The sequence below is a fragment of the Ceratotherium simum genome, chromosome 10, assembly GCF_057802395.1.
Source record: "Ceratotherium simum simum isolate JZ-2026a chromosome 10, ASM5780239v1, whole genome shotgun sequence".
Taxonomy (NCBI): Eukaryota; Metazoa; Chordata; class Mammalia; order Perissodactyla; family Rhinocerotidae; genus Ceratotherium; species Ceratotherium simum.
Window position 1 is genome coordinate 71,885,948 of NC_141909.1, and position 15,723 is coordinate 71,901,670.

The 15,723-nt window shown below is 38.7% G+C and overlaps 1 protein-coding gene across 5 annotated transcripts in view; it reads right to left on the reverse strand.

Annotated features, from left to right (window-relative positions):
• FRY (FRY microtubule binding protein) overlaps window positions 1–15,723 on the reverse strand; it is a 316,921-nt gene that overhangs the window by 29,100 nt on the left and 272,098 nt on the right. For all 5 annotated transcript variants that reach the window (XM_087436226.1, XM_087436225.1, XM_014791263.2 and 2 more), the window contains exons 48-52: window positions 13,601–13,780; window positions 11,734–11,895; window positions 9,311–9,385; window positions 6,601–6,771; window positions 43–243 (exon numbers count right to left, since the gene is read on the reverse strand). In XM_087436226.1, coding sequence (XP_087292352.1) covers window positions 43–243; window positions 6,601–6,771; window positions 9,311–9,385; window positions 11,734–11,895; window positions 13,601–13,780 — 789 coding nt within the window. The remainder of the gene's footprint in view (window positions 1–42; window positions 244–6,600; window positions 6,772–9,310; window positions 9,386–11,733; window positions 11,896–13,600; window positions 13,781–15,723) is intronic.

Genomic DNA, 15,723 nt, shown 5'->3' on the forward strand with positions numbered 1-15,723 from the left:
AAATAAGTCTCCCAATTGCTACAGAGGCAAGTTCCTACTTACTAGGTCAGAGTGCTCCAGGATCTGGCTGGCTGTGAGGTCTTCCTCTTCGGAGGATTCATCAGAATCCTCATGGTTCATTTTATTGAGGCTGGGAGAACTTCCTGAAAGTTGGCGCTCCTCCAGAAGCTGCATATCACACTTGTCCAGACTATCCAGAGAACGCCTGCGAACTCCCCAGTTGAAATTGTCCATACTCTCGCCCTGAAATCACACCATCAGCTGGTTTTTATGCCAAAATCTTCCTGCACTCACATCTTCACACATTCAATTAGTCATAGCTTAGAAATAAATATTTTCATTATAAACTCTCAAGCCCTCACGTGCTTTGGTACCAAACATTTTGTTTATGTGATGTGAAAAGTAGTAAAAGCATACTGTTTTCCCCAGAATGCATATTAAATCATAGGTAGAAGAGATTACATATTTTTCTTTGGCATGGTGGGTAATATTTTGTTTTTTAAAAGTTGATTTTGGTAAACTCATTTTAAATAATCTGTGTTTCTAAAAATCTGTAAGCAAGAGACCATTAATATTAAAACAACTTCCGAAGAGGTTTACTCCCCCTTCTTCCCCCACCCTTGTTTAGTACTGTTCTCCTAAGGAGAAAAAGTAGGAGCTATGCTTGTAGCACATTCCACATCCTCTGGGTATTAAGTAGAAGAGCATTAGGTAAACATTCCAGCCTGTTTCTGCCGCAGCGGTTTCCACAGAGAAAAATGCAGAGTTAAAGACTATCAGAGAGCAGCTGGGCAAGGTCTGGCGGATCATGCACTATGCAGAGGCCAGAGCAGCACGGTTTAACTTTTGCTTTAGGCTCATCTTTAAATAACTGTCCCAACATAGAAAATAGTTACTTTCCTGGACCTGAAATGATTGACTTGGTGCCAAGCCTTATTCCTGACTGGTACATTTTAATGTACTGAGAACTGGGCTAAGTGGCAGTGTAAGTGTTAAAGAAAGCTTTTAGTTGCATCTCAGATTTTCTCTACAAACTCTCTATATCTGATATAAAATAAGTTTATTTGACCACATAAATTTTTTTTCTAAAAATGAATTTGGGTTTTATTCTTCTCTCTGTTAAGATAGGAATAAAGCAAGAGAAATATTACCCAGCCAACTGGCAAGCAAATTTTAACCTAAACAAATAGGTAATCTGAATAAAATCTAGCACAGAATCCTTTCATTTATTAGACATTTGAAACATTGTCTGATGGTTCATTGAAATAAAATAATTTTTTCTGATGAGAGTTCAGTTAATAGCATAATAATGTAATATGAGAGATGTAAATTACTGTTAAAATTAGTGAGCATTAAATTTATTAATTTTCCTCTGGTTTAATGGTCTATTTCTTCTGGCTTCCAAGGAAACAAAGCTTGCCATTCTCACAGATCTCTCATATAACAGATGCTTAACTTTGCCAAAGTCTATTTTGGCTATTCCTGGTAGAAGGCAACAGGTAAGAATCCTAAACACATTCTGGATATGATCTAGAAATTGTTATCATTATTCATCCCCATTTATGATGTTCATGATTGTTTTTAGGACCGTTTGATTATAAAGAGAAAGCAGATTCAGAATATGATTTCCATATTCTATAGCTGTATCTGCTGTTTTGTCTCTATCTGTACCTTTTATTTGTATCTGCTATGATACATTACCATCAAAAAATATTTTTTCTTGGTGGAAAAGGCTAATTGTTGTGCTGAGATTTTAAAATAGCTATTGCAGTGAAAAAATGAAAAATGTGGAGGAGGCAAGAAGAAAATACAATGTGTGAAGAAATAAAAAAAAGATGAAAAACAAGAATACAGAGAAAAAAGAAGAATGTGAAAATTACTTGGAGAAATATACAAATATAAATATAAAACATCAATTTACAAGACTGATTCTCTTGAACCAAATTAGTGGAAGGATTGGATGAACTACCTTAAGCAACAATTCTGGAAGTCTTCCACACTGAAACTGACACAGAACCATGAGCTTGCAGAGAAACATACATGTCTAGGGCCAGAGAATGCTACACTGGGCATAGATGGCTGTTACTGTTGACTTGGTGGCAACTCTGATGAAGACTTGAATTAATCAGGCATGAGAAGTGAGAGTCAGGGAAAGCTGTTCTTGCAGGAAAAATATCTGGATGTCTTGCTAGAGGATGCAATGGCTCCATTAGAGGCAAAGGTGTTGAAATTGTTTCCCTGGTGGTGGCTGATGGGTTGAGATGGCACAGTGCTGTAGTTTAGCCTAAGTTAAAGTCCATGATTATTAAAAGTCAACCAGGCCTTCTCAGCATGGCACAAGAATACCCCTATTGGGAGAGCTATCTTCCATCTTCCCCATACCCAAATGTCAGATTTGCATTTTATGTTACCTACAAGGTCAAAGGTCAAAATGGTGTTTTACTGATTGTGTCAAATTTTCTGTGTGAGAAAATTTAGACGATGGCTAACCATTCCTTATGGACAATTTGCATATGTCAGTTATCAAACTTAAATAACCACTCAGGATTTACACTGAGATGAGAAAGTATTAATGACTGAACATTCTAGAAATGTTGGAAATAATATTCTTTGAAATAATTTTTTTCATATTGGAACTCCATCAAATAAGAATTATTGTTGAAAGAACTTGGGTGTGCTGTGGTTAAAATATGTTCCCCCAAATGTACCTACTTAGAGTAAGTCTGATATGACATAGATATAGGGTAATCGTAGGTCAGTTTGCCCAGGATGGTCCCTGTTTATGCCTGTTGTCTGGATGTAATTATTATTAGCACCCCCTTTTACTTGCAGAAGGGCCCTCATTCAGATGAAACTTTATATAGTCACCATACAAAGATAGCTCCTAATTCCTGGAAAATTAAAGGATTCCATTGGAAGTGTACATGGAATATTGTTAGATGCAGCTCGTTGATTTCACCTTTAATAAAAGAACTGAACAACAAAACCACTCCAGCTGTGCATCTGTCTAATCAGAAATTATACGATTTCCCTGGATCATATTTAAAAACTCACTTTCTTTCAAGAGATATAATCATGCAACTTCCAGAACTAGGCATATAAAGATTTTTCAACTACCTTGTATTCATACTTTAGAAAATATTTCCATACTAGAGGAACCAAGAAAAAACACTTCTTTTATCACTTACACCTCAATGTAAATACGCACGCAAACAGGCATATATATGCTAGAAGGGAGGAGAAAAGCAATTATGTTGTTATAAATCTGCAATGATGCGAAACATCTACTAGCGTATCTGGATTAAAAACAGCATCATCTTACCTGAAGTTCCTGGGTAGCAGATTGAATGGACAGAAAAACAAATAAGAGGTCTATTTAAAATAATTACATTAAAGATACTCAAGTGTATTTGTCTTAGCTCTAAAACAACAGCAACTAATAATGTTAACAATATATACCTCAGTAGATGCAACTTAAAAAAAAAAAGGAAAGTGACACAAACTGCAAGGAGAAAAATCAGTATCAAACACCAGAAATTTCAAACCTCTGAGTGGTGGATGATGTAGCTGTGGTAACAAATCATAAATACAATTTCTGAAATAGCTTTCCACTTCAGTGACAACTTTGGTCTCCCCAACACTTTTTTTTTTGAATGCCTAAATTTTTATTTATGAGAAAACTGTTAAATGTCATGGGAAAAGGAATGAGGGTCAGCAACTAGAAAAAAAAGGTGACATCACCTGATCCTGCTCACAGAGTTAGAAGTGTTTGTGATTGTGATCTGTTCACTGCTGATGTCCAATTAATAGCAAAGACATAGCAGCACCTTTTAAAGGTTCTGTAAAGTTCAAAGGCAAACCCTTACAGATATTATTTAATGAAAAAGAATAGCCATGACAAAAAAACTGGTCTTTTTTTTGGATAATTGCGTTTTGATCTAGAAGCCAAATATGTTTAACTTTCTCAGATGAGGAGATACTGAAATTATTCACCAATGACGTATAAAGGAACGAACATTTAGCAGGCCTACTGTGTGCCTGACACTACAATAGCAGCTTTACATAGTTTATCTTACTTAATCCTCATGTCACTCTACAGGCAGGTATTGTCATGCCATTTAAAAGATGAAGCCAAGAACAACGGCATCCATGCCTAAGGTCATCTAGCTAGGTCAGTGGCAGAGCTGAAATTCAAAACTGGACCTGCCTGACTTCAAAGCCCAAGCTTTTCACTCTACCACTCTGTAAGCACGCTAGAATCCCTTATTATAATCTTATTGACAAGCAGCAAAACATTCTCAAATGGTTTATTTTATTTGGATAAAATACATACTTTCACACTGTTGAGTTTCTTATAAAATCTTAATCATATAACATAAAATAATCACTATGAAATTTAGTTCTTGTTGGCTAGGACAATAGAGAGAACACTAGAAGGAAGGTGCAGTAGTCATTATTTATTGTCCATGAAAAACATTAGTCTAATATTTATTTTCAAGTGGTGAGCATCTGAGATTTTCCTTCCTTTATTTTGACAGAAGTTAAATTTGTTAGTTGTTCTGAAATGGTGTCTGAGCCCTCCATTTTACATCATTCGTGCTAGGTCACTTTACATAACACATTTTTCTTTTTTGGCTGAGGCTGGAAAATGATGCCTCTCTTGCTTCATCAATTTTTCCCTCCTTAGTTTAACTTCCAAGTAAAGACGTGCCCAAGCTTGAATTCTAGCCTCAGAGCCAAGATTAGGTCAGTTGCCCAGGTCAGCGAGCTAATCTTCTGACATTCCATGTAGCTCTGGCTCAGAGATATTGTGAAAGTATTCAAAACAACTGTATTTTGCTTTAGACTTAAAAAATTTTTTTTTTAATTTTTTATTTATTTTTTAAATGTAAGTACATTCACAATTTTCTAAGGAACAGGTTTTACCTTTTTTTTTTTAAAGCTTTCACTTTATTTTTATTTTATTTTATTTTTTTTTAGCAAGATTGGTCCTGCGCTAACATCTGTTGCCAATCTTCCTCTTTTTTTTTCTCCCCAAAGCCCCAGTACGTAGTTGTGTATCATAGTTGTAGAGTTGTAGCTCTTCTAGGTGGGACGCAGCCTCAGCATGGCTTGATGAGAGGTGAGTATCTCCACGCCCAGGATCCGAACCAGCGAACCCTGGGCCGCCCAAGTGGAATGCAGGAACTTAACTGCTACGCCACTGGGCCAGCCCCTGCTTTAGACTTTTTACACAATCCTCACCACATTTAGTGATTGATTTCTTTACCACTAATTATGGTTAACAGTCAGAAAACTCTGCAATACTTTCTATTGGTTCTAGAACAATTCAAGGTAAAAAGTTGACACTTATTTTAAAGATGCCTTACAGTTAGTGCCTTTATACTCTTTAAGGACTGGATCTGCTACACTTGTTTCCCAGGGAAAGAACTGGTAAAGAAAACATTCTTCATTCTGAGGACATGATTTTCCTTTGCTGTTGCAGACATCCAGGGTAGTCACTGGGCCAGGGAGGGACAAAGAGCACAGCTCCTTGGCCTCAACTCGACAGAAGCCGACTGGTCAGCAGTCATATCCTTCCAGGGAAGGCGAGCAGCTACCTGAAGCATCATTTTGCACAAGTTTATAGTTAAGTTAGAAGGTGCCTACCCGCCACAGGATATGATAAACTTTGAATTTGGGCCTCCATTTTAACTGTAAGTCTAGCAGAAAGCCCTTTCTTTGTCTGGGAGATATAGTGCTCCTAGTTAAACGTGAGCTAAAGTATGTTGAGCAACACCATCAGCCGGCTCCCTACCAGGCATTTTTACATATGCCAGTCTCACTGTCATGGATTTAGTTTTCACCCCAGGAGGAGAAGACCGCCTTTCAGCTGAACAGGCCCCCAAGCTATTGAAATGAGAGTGATGGGATGATGCTCCTCCTTCCACCCCCAGGTTTCAAAAACACGATTCATAACTGAAAGCATCTTATTACCATAATTATCATTCAAATAAACGAATCTGCATTTGCCCGTTGAGACTTGAATTCAGCTGCTCCAGGTGTCACGAACTCGAGGTACCCACCCAAAGCAGAGCCAAGAGCTCTCATGTGCGTTTTATCTTGTTTCAAGTTCTAATAATTTCATCAAACACGGCACCAAGGTGCTGGAGCCCTCGAGCTCCCATCTCATGTTGTAGCAGGCAGCTTTAAAGTCATCATATTAGAGCAATTTCACATTTAAGATAATTACTTAGCATGTTTTACCCAGTTACCAGTGAACAGGCTCAGAACTTGAATGTTTTTGTGATTTTTTTTTTTTTTAAAGTTCACCTTTGGACTACACACACACAGTCTTTGTTTGTGTGGTCATTAAAAGTCAGATCTTTGCCATTTAGAAATAACTTGGCAGCTTTGGCTGTGGGCTCAGACAGGAAGGGTGTGGTAACTTTTGCCAAAGTTGAGCTGCTGTACTTTAAATAAGTTGATTCAAAATAAAGTTTACAGCTTTCCAATTAAAGACTCTGTTATAAAAAGTCATTATTTAGCAGGTAAAAAGAAACTGTTTCGTTAGTCAAGGAAAAGGCTGAGTGGATTATTTTTACAGAGAATATACTGTACCTCTCCATCCTCCAGCTCCACGTCTAGGAAATCAAAGTCTCTAAAGACTCTGAATTGCTGCTCACTGTTTGTGTCATCCATGTTCTCCTGCTCTCGGGCGCCGTCCTCAGAGGACACCAAGCTTGTCTGGTGCTCAAGCAGATCCAAATCCCCACATGATGAAAAAATCACCTACGGATCAAGAGTCCTCTCCTGAGAAACCGTTCTCCCTTTAGGTGTTTGTGCTACAAAAAACTGTAATTGGCTCTTCATAGCACTATATTTCCAGTACACACCTAATTCCTTAAGTGGGTATTTTTAGAATGTTCTTTTATTATTTATGTTGGACAGGTGCCTTCAGATTAAACTCTTTGCAAAAGATGCAAGTTCATGCACTAGGAAAATGTTCAAGAGTCAAATTGCTGCTTCTTAATGGATGAAGACTGGATCCTACCTGTGTGTGTGTGTGTGTGTGTGTGTGTCTATGACAATTGAGCATGTGTTCACAGACAAACCAGAGCAGCCAAGAAATTTTCCACTGTTTCTGAACTGATTGAGGTTAGAAATTGTGCACATTCACACACACGTACACGTCACATATATATTATCCCATAATATTTTAAGGACTGCTGATACCAAGATATGTTATTGTAGAATGAACTGTGAGAGCAAAGGATTTAACCCTTTTAGAGATAAACCTGGTAAGGAATAAGAAACAGAAGCAAAAAAGTATAGTACTTGCTCATTTGAATTACAGAAGGCTAGTTGAGCAGCCACGCTCATCACTTACACTTAAATTCCTGTCTTGTTGATTTAAACAAAACAAAACAAAACTTTTTTTCTATTAAAATCTTTAGTATGTTAATATTTTAAAATTAACTTCTATGTTTAGGTTCTTTTCACTGGGCCATTTTAATAGGACTTTGTAAAAACAATAAACTGCAAATGAACCTAAATGTTTTGCTAGCCAGATTCTCCTAAACACAGAGTGATATTAAATAAAGTGAACAGTATTCTTTTTTTTTTTTATAATTTTATTTATTTATTTTTTCCCCCAAAGCCCCAGTAGATAGTTGTATGTCATAGCTGCACATCCTTCTTAGTTGCTGTATGTGGGACGCGGCCTCAGCATGGCCAGAGAAGTGCTACGTCTGTGCGCGCCCGGGATCCGAACCCGGGCTGCCAGCAGCGGAGCACGTGCACTCAACCGCTAAGCCACCGGGCCGGCCCATGAACAGTATTCTTTATTTACCATTATAACGTCTAGTCTTCCTTGAAAAGTAGGCAAATCATTTATAAGAATTTAAATATAACAAATGTCTCTCAAAGTAAAACAAGTGAAAGGATTTCAAATGTACTTTTTCTTCCAGTGTTTGAGAACAGTTATATGATTTGCTCTATGTTCTCGTAAAATGGTACATGACACACAGTTTGCACAGGGATTGCCAACAGGTATATGAGGTGAATAGCATTGAGGGCCAGTCAACTAGTTAGTGAGAGACAAGACCAGAATTCTGATTTCTTCAGTTGAAGGCTCCCTTTCCTAGTTAGTGCTGCTTCTCATTTGTAACACACTCCGGGTAAACATTTCTAGCTAGAAAGGCCTCAGCACAGAAGCAGGCAGTTTAGATCTGAAGGAGAAAGTGCCAGCTCCAATGGCAATAAGAAATGGCTCTCGCTGGCAGTGCTGTGTTGCAGAGGCCAAGTGCTCTGGTTTCTCTCCCTTGTGGGCTAGGAGGCTCTGTCTGCCCCTGCTACTATCGCCTCCTCCCCTCTGCCCTAAATAATGTCACAGGAGCAGCAACAAACCCACTGATCAATAACACTAAAAAGGTGACTTCAATGGAGACAAGCTTAGCTGATGGCTGGCTGGAGCACATTCCCAGATGATAAGTATCAATTTGCAGTTTAGCAAGTATTTATCAGCCTCTAGTATTTCACATGCTCATGAACTGCATTAGTAGATACATTTTGGGATTTTAAAAATAGCTCCACAGAGAAATTGTTTGCTAATTCTTACTTTATTTGGGAAATTATTTAGTTTGCTATTTCTTTTTTTGTTAATAATAAAGATGCTGTGATATAGATGAAATAAAAATACCTGGTGAAACCAGACCCTCAGATTTTTATTGCTTTTGGTACAATATACTCACCATACAATTTGAATTTTCTAAATTTTCTAAAACCTTCAGAAGCTAACCTCCAATACTATAATTATTCACTTATTCCAAAGCCCAATTGCATTTTTTAAAAACTGTAACATCAGTGGAAGTTTGAGAAAAACTATGCTATGTCATTATTCTCACCTTTATTGTACATAAGTAAAATACATCACAGGAAGAGATGTGTGTACAGAGAGTAAAATTACACCCAAAAGGAATGTATAGCATGATAGTCACATATATATATTTTAAGGAAGTCTGGGTATATTTATAAAAAAATTGAGAAATTTTTATAAATGAAAATGAGTATTTATTTACAGGCAAACTGGAGCAAATAGCCAACAAAATCTTTCATTGTTTCTGAACTAAGTGAGATTAAAAATCATGGTGTGGAGAGAAATAATCTAGGGGTTTGATCCAGATGGTGGATATCATACTTGTAATTCCTCTAAACTATATTCCTCAACCATAATAGTTGAATCCTCTAAACTATATGACCAAAGGTAAAAACAGACCAAAGGTAAAAAAGATATAGAACCAAAATAAATATGATTCAAGACAAAACTTACTGATGGATTTTTGCTCAATCCTACTTCTTGGCCACACAGAGAAAGGACGTGCACCAACTTCTCTTTTGTCCTCTTCTGGAAAAGAAACACAGAGGCAGGTTTTAATCATGGTGTCCTGTGATCAAATCGGCTCTAATACTGTAGCCATTAGCCACACAGGGCGATCGCACTTGACGTGTGGCCAGTGACAAGGGGGATGTAAAATACACCAAGACTTGGTGTGAAAAAAGAATGTAAAATAGCTCATGAATAACTGTAAAATGTTGATTACATGTTGAAATAATATTTTAGATATATTAGGTTAACTAAAATATTATTTTTAATATTTATTAATTTTATCTGTTACTAAAATTAATTTTATCTGTTTCTTTTTACTATTTTTTTAAAGGTGACTATTAGAAAATTTAAAACGAGGCTCACATTATGTTTCTACTGGACGGTGCTGACCCAAGTTTTCCCAAGAGAGGGGGGTGAAAATCAATTTCTAGATTCTTCAGCAGATATTCATTACTCCTCTTGATAATCTTTTCTTCTATACTACAACTTGCAGCATTAGCAAGGCTTTCCTTACACCTAAATTATATCTATTATGTTACAGTACAAATCTGTTTTCCTCAAATGGGAGAATAACTTTACTTTCTGCAGAATTAAAAAATTCAATTATTTGCAAGGCATATCAAATCTTTCTCAATTTATTCTTCCTAAAGTTAAATACAGTCAATTGCTTTTGCTTTTCTTCATAAACCTTATTTTTTAGCCCCTTAAGCATGGAGATTCTTCTATAAACCATCACATTTTCTAATGACATTGATAAACCAGGTCTCAGAATAATTGGTGAGTTGAGAATGAAAAGGTAGAGTAACCAGAGCCTAAAAAATGTTAATGTACTTCAGAATTGCTCTTAAAGCAATTTTCCTAATCTCTTTAACATGATTTTTCCCTTTTAATCTGATTGCAGTTAATGTGGAGACTGCTAGGAGGCCAGTATCACTCACAGATTTTCCTTCTTAATGCAACTCGGTTCACTGCATCCTTCTGTCCAAATTATAGAAGGGACACTCAATATGATGACTTTTCAAAGTCAAAGACAGGAGGACCTTGATGTTGAAGGATGGCAAGAGATTCGCTAAACTTTTTCCCTAACTTTTAGTGGGCATTTTACAGTTCTGGGAAGGAATCAATATAGAGGAACATGGAATTGGGCTGTATATTTTTTTTCTCTTTTCTAAATCCCCAAGGAAGTGTAGTAGGCTCCCTTATTCAACAACTCGATGAACACTCACCGAGAATCAGCTCCGCTCCAGGGGGCACTGTGCTGTATGTTCCACTTCCCTAACCTTTGAGAGTGAAGAGGAGTCCTGCTGGGCATGCAAACAAAGTGTTTTTCCCTGCTCAGTTCCCCTTCCCCTTCTTCCAGTAATGCAGTCCCTCTTTTTATCTGGGAACAGCTCCTCTCCCCCTAAGTGGGGCTTTGCCTCCCTTGCACACACTGCAAGAGTCCTTTTTCTGGAATTGCTATGGAAGTGGGGGAGAGAAGGCCTCTGTCCTGAAATCATCAGAGCCAAAGACCATGTAAATCTGGAGCTGCCAGGGGTTGTTGGTGCCTCATAGGGGAAGAATCTGCCTGAGGATGAAGTCAGCAGAGAGGAAAGCGGGGCCAAGACTTTGGGAAGGGATAGTGGGGACAGTGAGAAGGAGAGAGAGTCTAAGGATCTAGTTCCTGATTTTGTCTACTAGAATCCAGCTGTGTTTGAAGCCAAGATATATGAGTTAATAAATTCCTTTTCCACTTAAGGTAATTTTTCATTGGGCTTCTGTCACATGTCACCAAAAGAGAGACCCTGAATAATGTAGGAATTTTACTTGGCATTAAGTTCAGTGACATCAATACTGTGATGCAGTCACCCATAGAGTGAGTACAGTCTTAGGCATGATAACAGAACTACAGAGAAATCTGGCAGCTCACTCTGCTCTGTACGGCTCAGACTGTGCGTGGAGACCGTGACTGCAGTGCACGCTCAGCAGCCAGAATGGTCACTGGATGTGCGGCCCCATCATATAGAATTGGTTGGGAGAACTCAGGATATATTATTTGTAGAAAAGAGGACTCATGTGGGTGAGTGGCAGAGGGGGTAGGGTTTCTTTAAATGTTTGAAGCACTGCCATGTGAAAGAGAGATCAGATATCATTTTCTAAGCCTTAAGAGAACTAGGACCAATGGGTAGAAGCAACAAAATTGTAATAAGCTGTTCAAAGATAAAATGGGTTCCCTTGGAATGTTGTGAGATCCTCATCACTGAAGTGTTGATGCCTAGATGGGCAATGTTGGGATGGTGGATGGGGGAATCTCATATTACATGGGCAGTTGGGCTCAGTAGGTCCCCTAAGCTTCCTTCTAATCCTGGGAGTCGAGGATTCTATACCTGAGAATACTGGGGCCTTTTCCAGCTTACAGGAACAAGGACATTGGAGTTGGAGCCTGACGAGGTGGAGGACGTGCTCCGGGTGACGGCCATAGCCCTGGGCTTCCCATCACGCCCAGAAGAATTCTGCAGTTCATCATATCGCCTCCCGATGATTGGTGTCTTGAGAAAAAAAGATACAAAAGCACACGTTCTATCTCATTCATAGTTCTGTAGTACATGGGATGGCTCTACCCAGCAGCAACCAAGAACTGCTTGAAGTTCAGTGTTACAATTAAGCTCATTTTCCTGATGTTCAAATATACATTCTACATCATTTTGCATCTTCAACATTTTCCCACCCTCTTTAGCAGCTGGAAACAAATCCAATTGTTTATTCTTAAACATCCTTTAGAAAGCACTGATAAAGATTAGAAGCAAAACATTTAGGAAAGCAAATGGTCAGTTTTCAGATGCTTAAGCTTGAAAGAATTTCTTATAACAGGAGATCAAAATTCCTTCCCCTCTTCCTTTAATCACCAATCTTTATATACTCTCAATTATTTAAAAATTTATTTAAACTATTTATATCTTTTCAGTTATTTGAATGAATGAGGTCAGGGCCAGGTACTTGGGCAACACTTTAGAAATTTTACTTTCTGAGAGTACTGGAGTGTGGGGGCTGGGTGGGCAGCACCTCCCAAACTTTAGCCCCAAGGAGGTCTCCTCTGCAGAAACCAGCTCATGGGCCTACACTCTGAGGTGGCAGAAACCAACTGGTAATTCTCCACTTGGTTCTCAAGGCCCATCATTCTGGGTCTCTAGGCTGTGCAGCTGACTGGCTGTGTGTCTTCTGTATCCCTTTGGAATAGAATAAACTTAAGTCAAAGAGTAAAAGTAGTTTTTCCCTCCTAGCAATATAAAAAAATGTTAAAAATGGAGAAGTATTGATTTGATACCTTAATATCATATATATATACTAAATATAGATGCAGGTATCACAATGGCAGCAAAACAGTATCTCATCCTGAATACTGAGACCATTGTGTGAAGAAACCCAACCTGGCTCCAACCTACTTAACAGAGCGAGTAAGTTCCATATCAGCAGATCTGGTTTATTCCTTTAGTGGATTTATTCATTCAGCATGTTGAAGAATATTTATTAAGTACCCATCATGCGCCCGACACTGTCCCAGACCCTGGTTACAGGATGAACAGAGCATAGTTCCTGCTTTGGGGGCTTATGGGTCATGGGGTAGGAGAGACAGGAAAGCAAAGTATTTTTACATCTTAGACGAAAACAGTTCAGTGCAGGCCTCTCAAATGTTCCTTCATGGACCAGCAGGTAAATCTGACTGCTTTCTGCCCTCTCTTTTCTTCCTGACTCCATAGCGTTGTTCGCTCATCCCTTCCCTCTGCACTCCCCTCTCCCTCAAGCCAAGAATTTAGATAATTCTACCAGTTTAAAAAGCAGTGTGGCTTAGGGAAGCAACTGTAAAGGCTCTGTATTCCTGTAAATCGCAGCCATTTGCTGGTCTGGCTGCAGTTCAGGGAACAGGGTTGTGGAGATAAATATAGGACATGACAGTTGTCAGATAAAGAATGAGTGCAGGTCATGGTTTAAAATGCTTAAGATCATTCCATTTAAAGTTGTCTTTTTTGGAATCATTTTTATATAAGTAAGGCTGGCTTTTATTTTTAAAAGCTGCCAATTGAGAACCCCAGGGAATGTGACACTCGATGTGTTCTTAACAAACAGAACCTAATTTAGGTCTTAGAAGCCTTCATTTGAAATAAATGGAAAATAAGTCTCCCTTTGCCCAGGCAACTAGTTTTGCCCTTTGCCACTATATCTTCATGCTACAGTTTACAGAAACAGTTAACATACCTCTGAAATATCAAAGTGAAAGTCCAGGGTTTTTCCAGGTAATTCCTTAGACGCACTCGTCCACACTCGATGTATTTCTATCTTTGAGAGGTCACTGTGCTGATAAGAAGGCAACACTAGGCTGGCAGATCGAGAAACTACCAGCTTTAAGATATTCAAAGCTTCTCTCCAGTGAACACTCTGAAGGAAATAAAACATTCAATGGTTAAAAATAATTTCGTTTTTAAAAATGAATATACTGCTAGCTACTGAAACGTCTTATGATCAGTCAGAATTCACTGATTTAAAGATTTTATTTATTTATTTTTTCCCTCCAAAGCCCCAGTAGATTGTTTTATGTCATAGCTGCACATCCTTCTAGTTGCTGTATGTGGGATGCGGCCTCAGCATGGCCAGAGAAGCGGTGCGTCCGTGCACGCCCGGGATCCGAACCCAGGCCGCCAGCAGCGGAGCGTGTGCACTTAACTGCTAAGCCACGGGGCCGGCCCAGAATTCACTGATTTAAAACAGTGCAGGAAGTTCTGTGATAAGTAAAAGGCACATGACATAAAAAGATAGTTTATATATAAGATGAGCTACATTTAGGAAACAAGCAAATAAAAAAACCCAATTTTGTCCATATTCAAATAAATAAAAGTTTAAAATAACAAGGTACCATTTTTGCTAATGAAATATCTCCTTAATTTGAATAAAAACAGTCCCCACTGCATTTTATGCTACTGACCACTCACCCTTTCTCAAAATTCTCCCATCTGCAATTTCTGGTCTTCCTTGGTCCCTCCCTACTTCTCTGGCTCTGCCTGTCCCATCTGCTTTCTGGGCGCCTGATCTCTGCCCTCAGCCCTTTTCTTGTTTCACTCTATATCTTCCTCATGACCTAACCCAAGAATCTGGGAGCCATTCTTAACTCTTCTCTTTCCCTCCCTCCTGATAATTTGTTCCTGCCACTCCATTCCTGCTGGCACTGGCTCAGCTGAATCATCTTGGGCCTCTGCCTGGACTATTTCAATAGTCTCTTAACTGATCTCCCTGTTCAAAACCTCTACTTAAGTCCATAATACCCACCTTAGCTACAGTGATCTTTCTGGAACTCTTCAGATCATGCCACTTCTCTGCCTAAACTTCTAGGGCTTCCTCTGGTGGACAGGGGGAAGTTCACACTCTTTGCGCATGGCTTACAGGGGTAATCTCCCCCAGGCCACCCCTGGAGTTCCCCAAACCAGCCAGGCAAGGTCTCTTAGCCTCTGTGCCTTTACTCATGGTATTCCTTCATTCTGGAAGGCCTTTTCTCTCCTTAGTTGCTTATCAAACACCTCCTCTTCCTGTAAGACTCACTTTATCATCTTTGTCTCCCTGACAGTCCCCAGGCAGACTGAGGTGCTTCTCCCACAAAAATATTGAACATAGATAAACTAATTTGATAAAAGTTATTATTTGCCCAGGCTTTAGAATAAAAGCACATGAAATAAAACACATTTCTTTTGCTGTTAGATTCTGCACAAGGGAAGTCATGGTTTGAATGTGAAATTAGCTGCCATTCAAGATAAGATATCTAGTACCAGAGATGCCACAGGCCTAGCTAGGAGAGAACAGGCAGCCTAACAAAACAGTGAAATGGGGCGCACGATTGGTAGAAAGATGTGAACTGCTCCTCTGTCTCCCATGAGTGCTGTGAAGTGAGAAAGTGTTACTGAAGGCCTACCATGTGGCACAACTATTATTGGAGCAATACCGCTGGAAAAATGGAAAAAAAATGCTTGGAAATCACTTTTAACATTAAATAATATCAGTAAGTAATGTGACTGGTGAAGTGAAGATAGAAAGAAATGTCTAGAATTTACATTGTATGGCTTTGTCAGAGTTTAACCAGAGAAAACCTAGCATTTGCCCTTGAACTCTGCAACTCATCAAGTACACTGCTGTGTTTGTTTGCTGGAGTATTTTCAAGTACATTTATGCAAGTTTCTTTTTTTTTTTGAGGAATATTGGCCTTGCACTAACATTTGTTGCCAACTTTCTTCTTTTTTTTTCTTGTTTTTCCCCAAAGCCCCAGTACATAGTTGTGTATCATAGTTGTAGAGCTGTAGCTCTTCTATATGGGATGCCACCTCAGCATGGCTTGA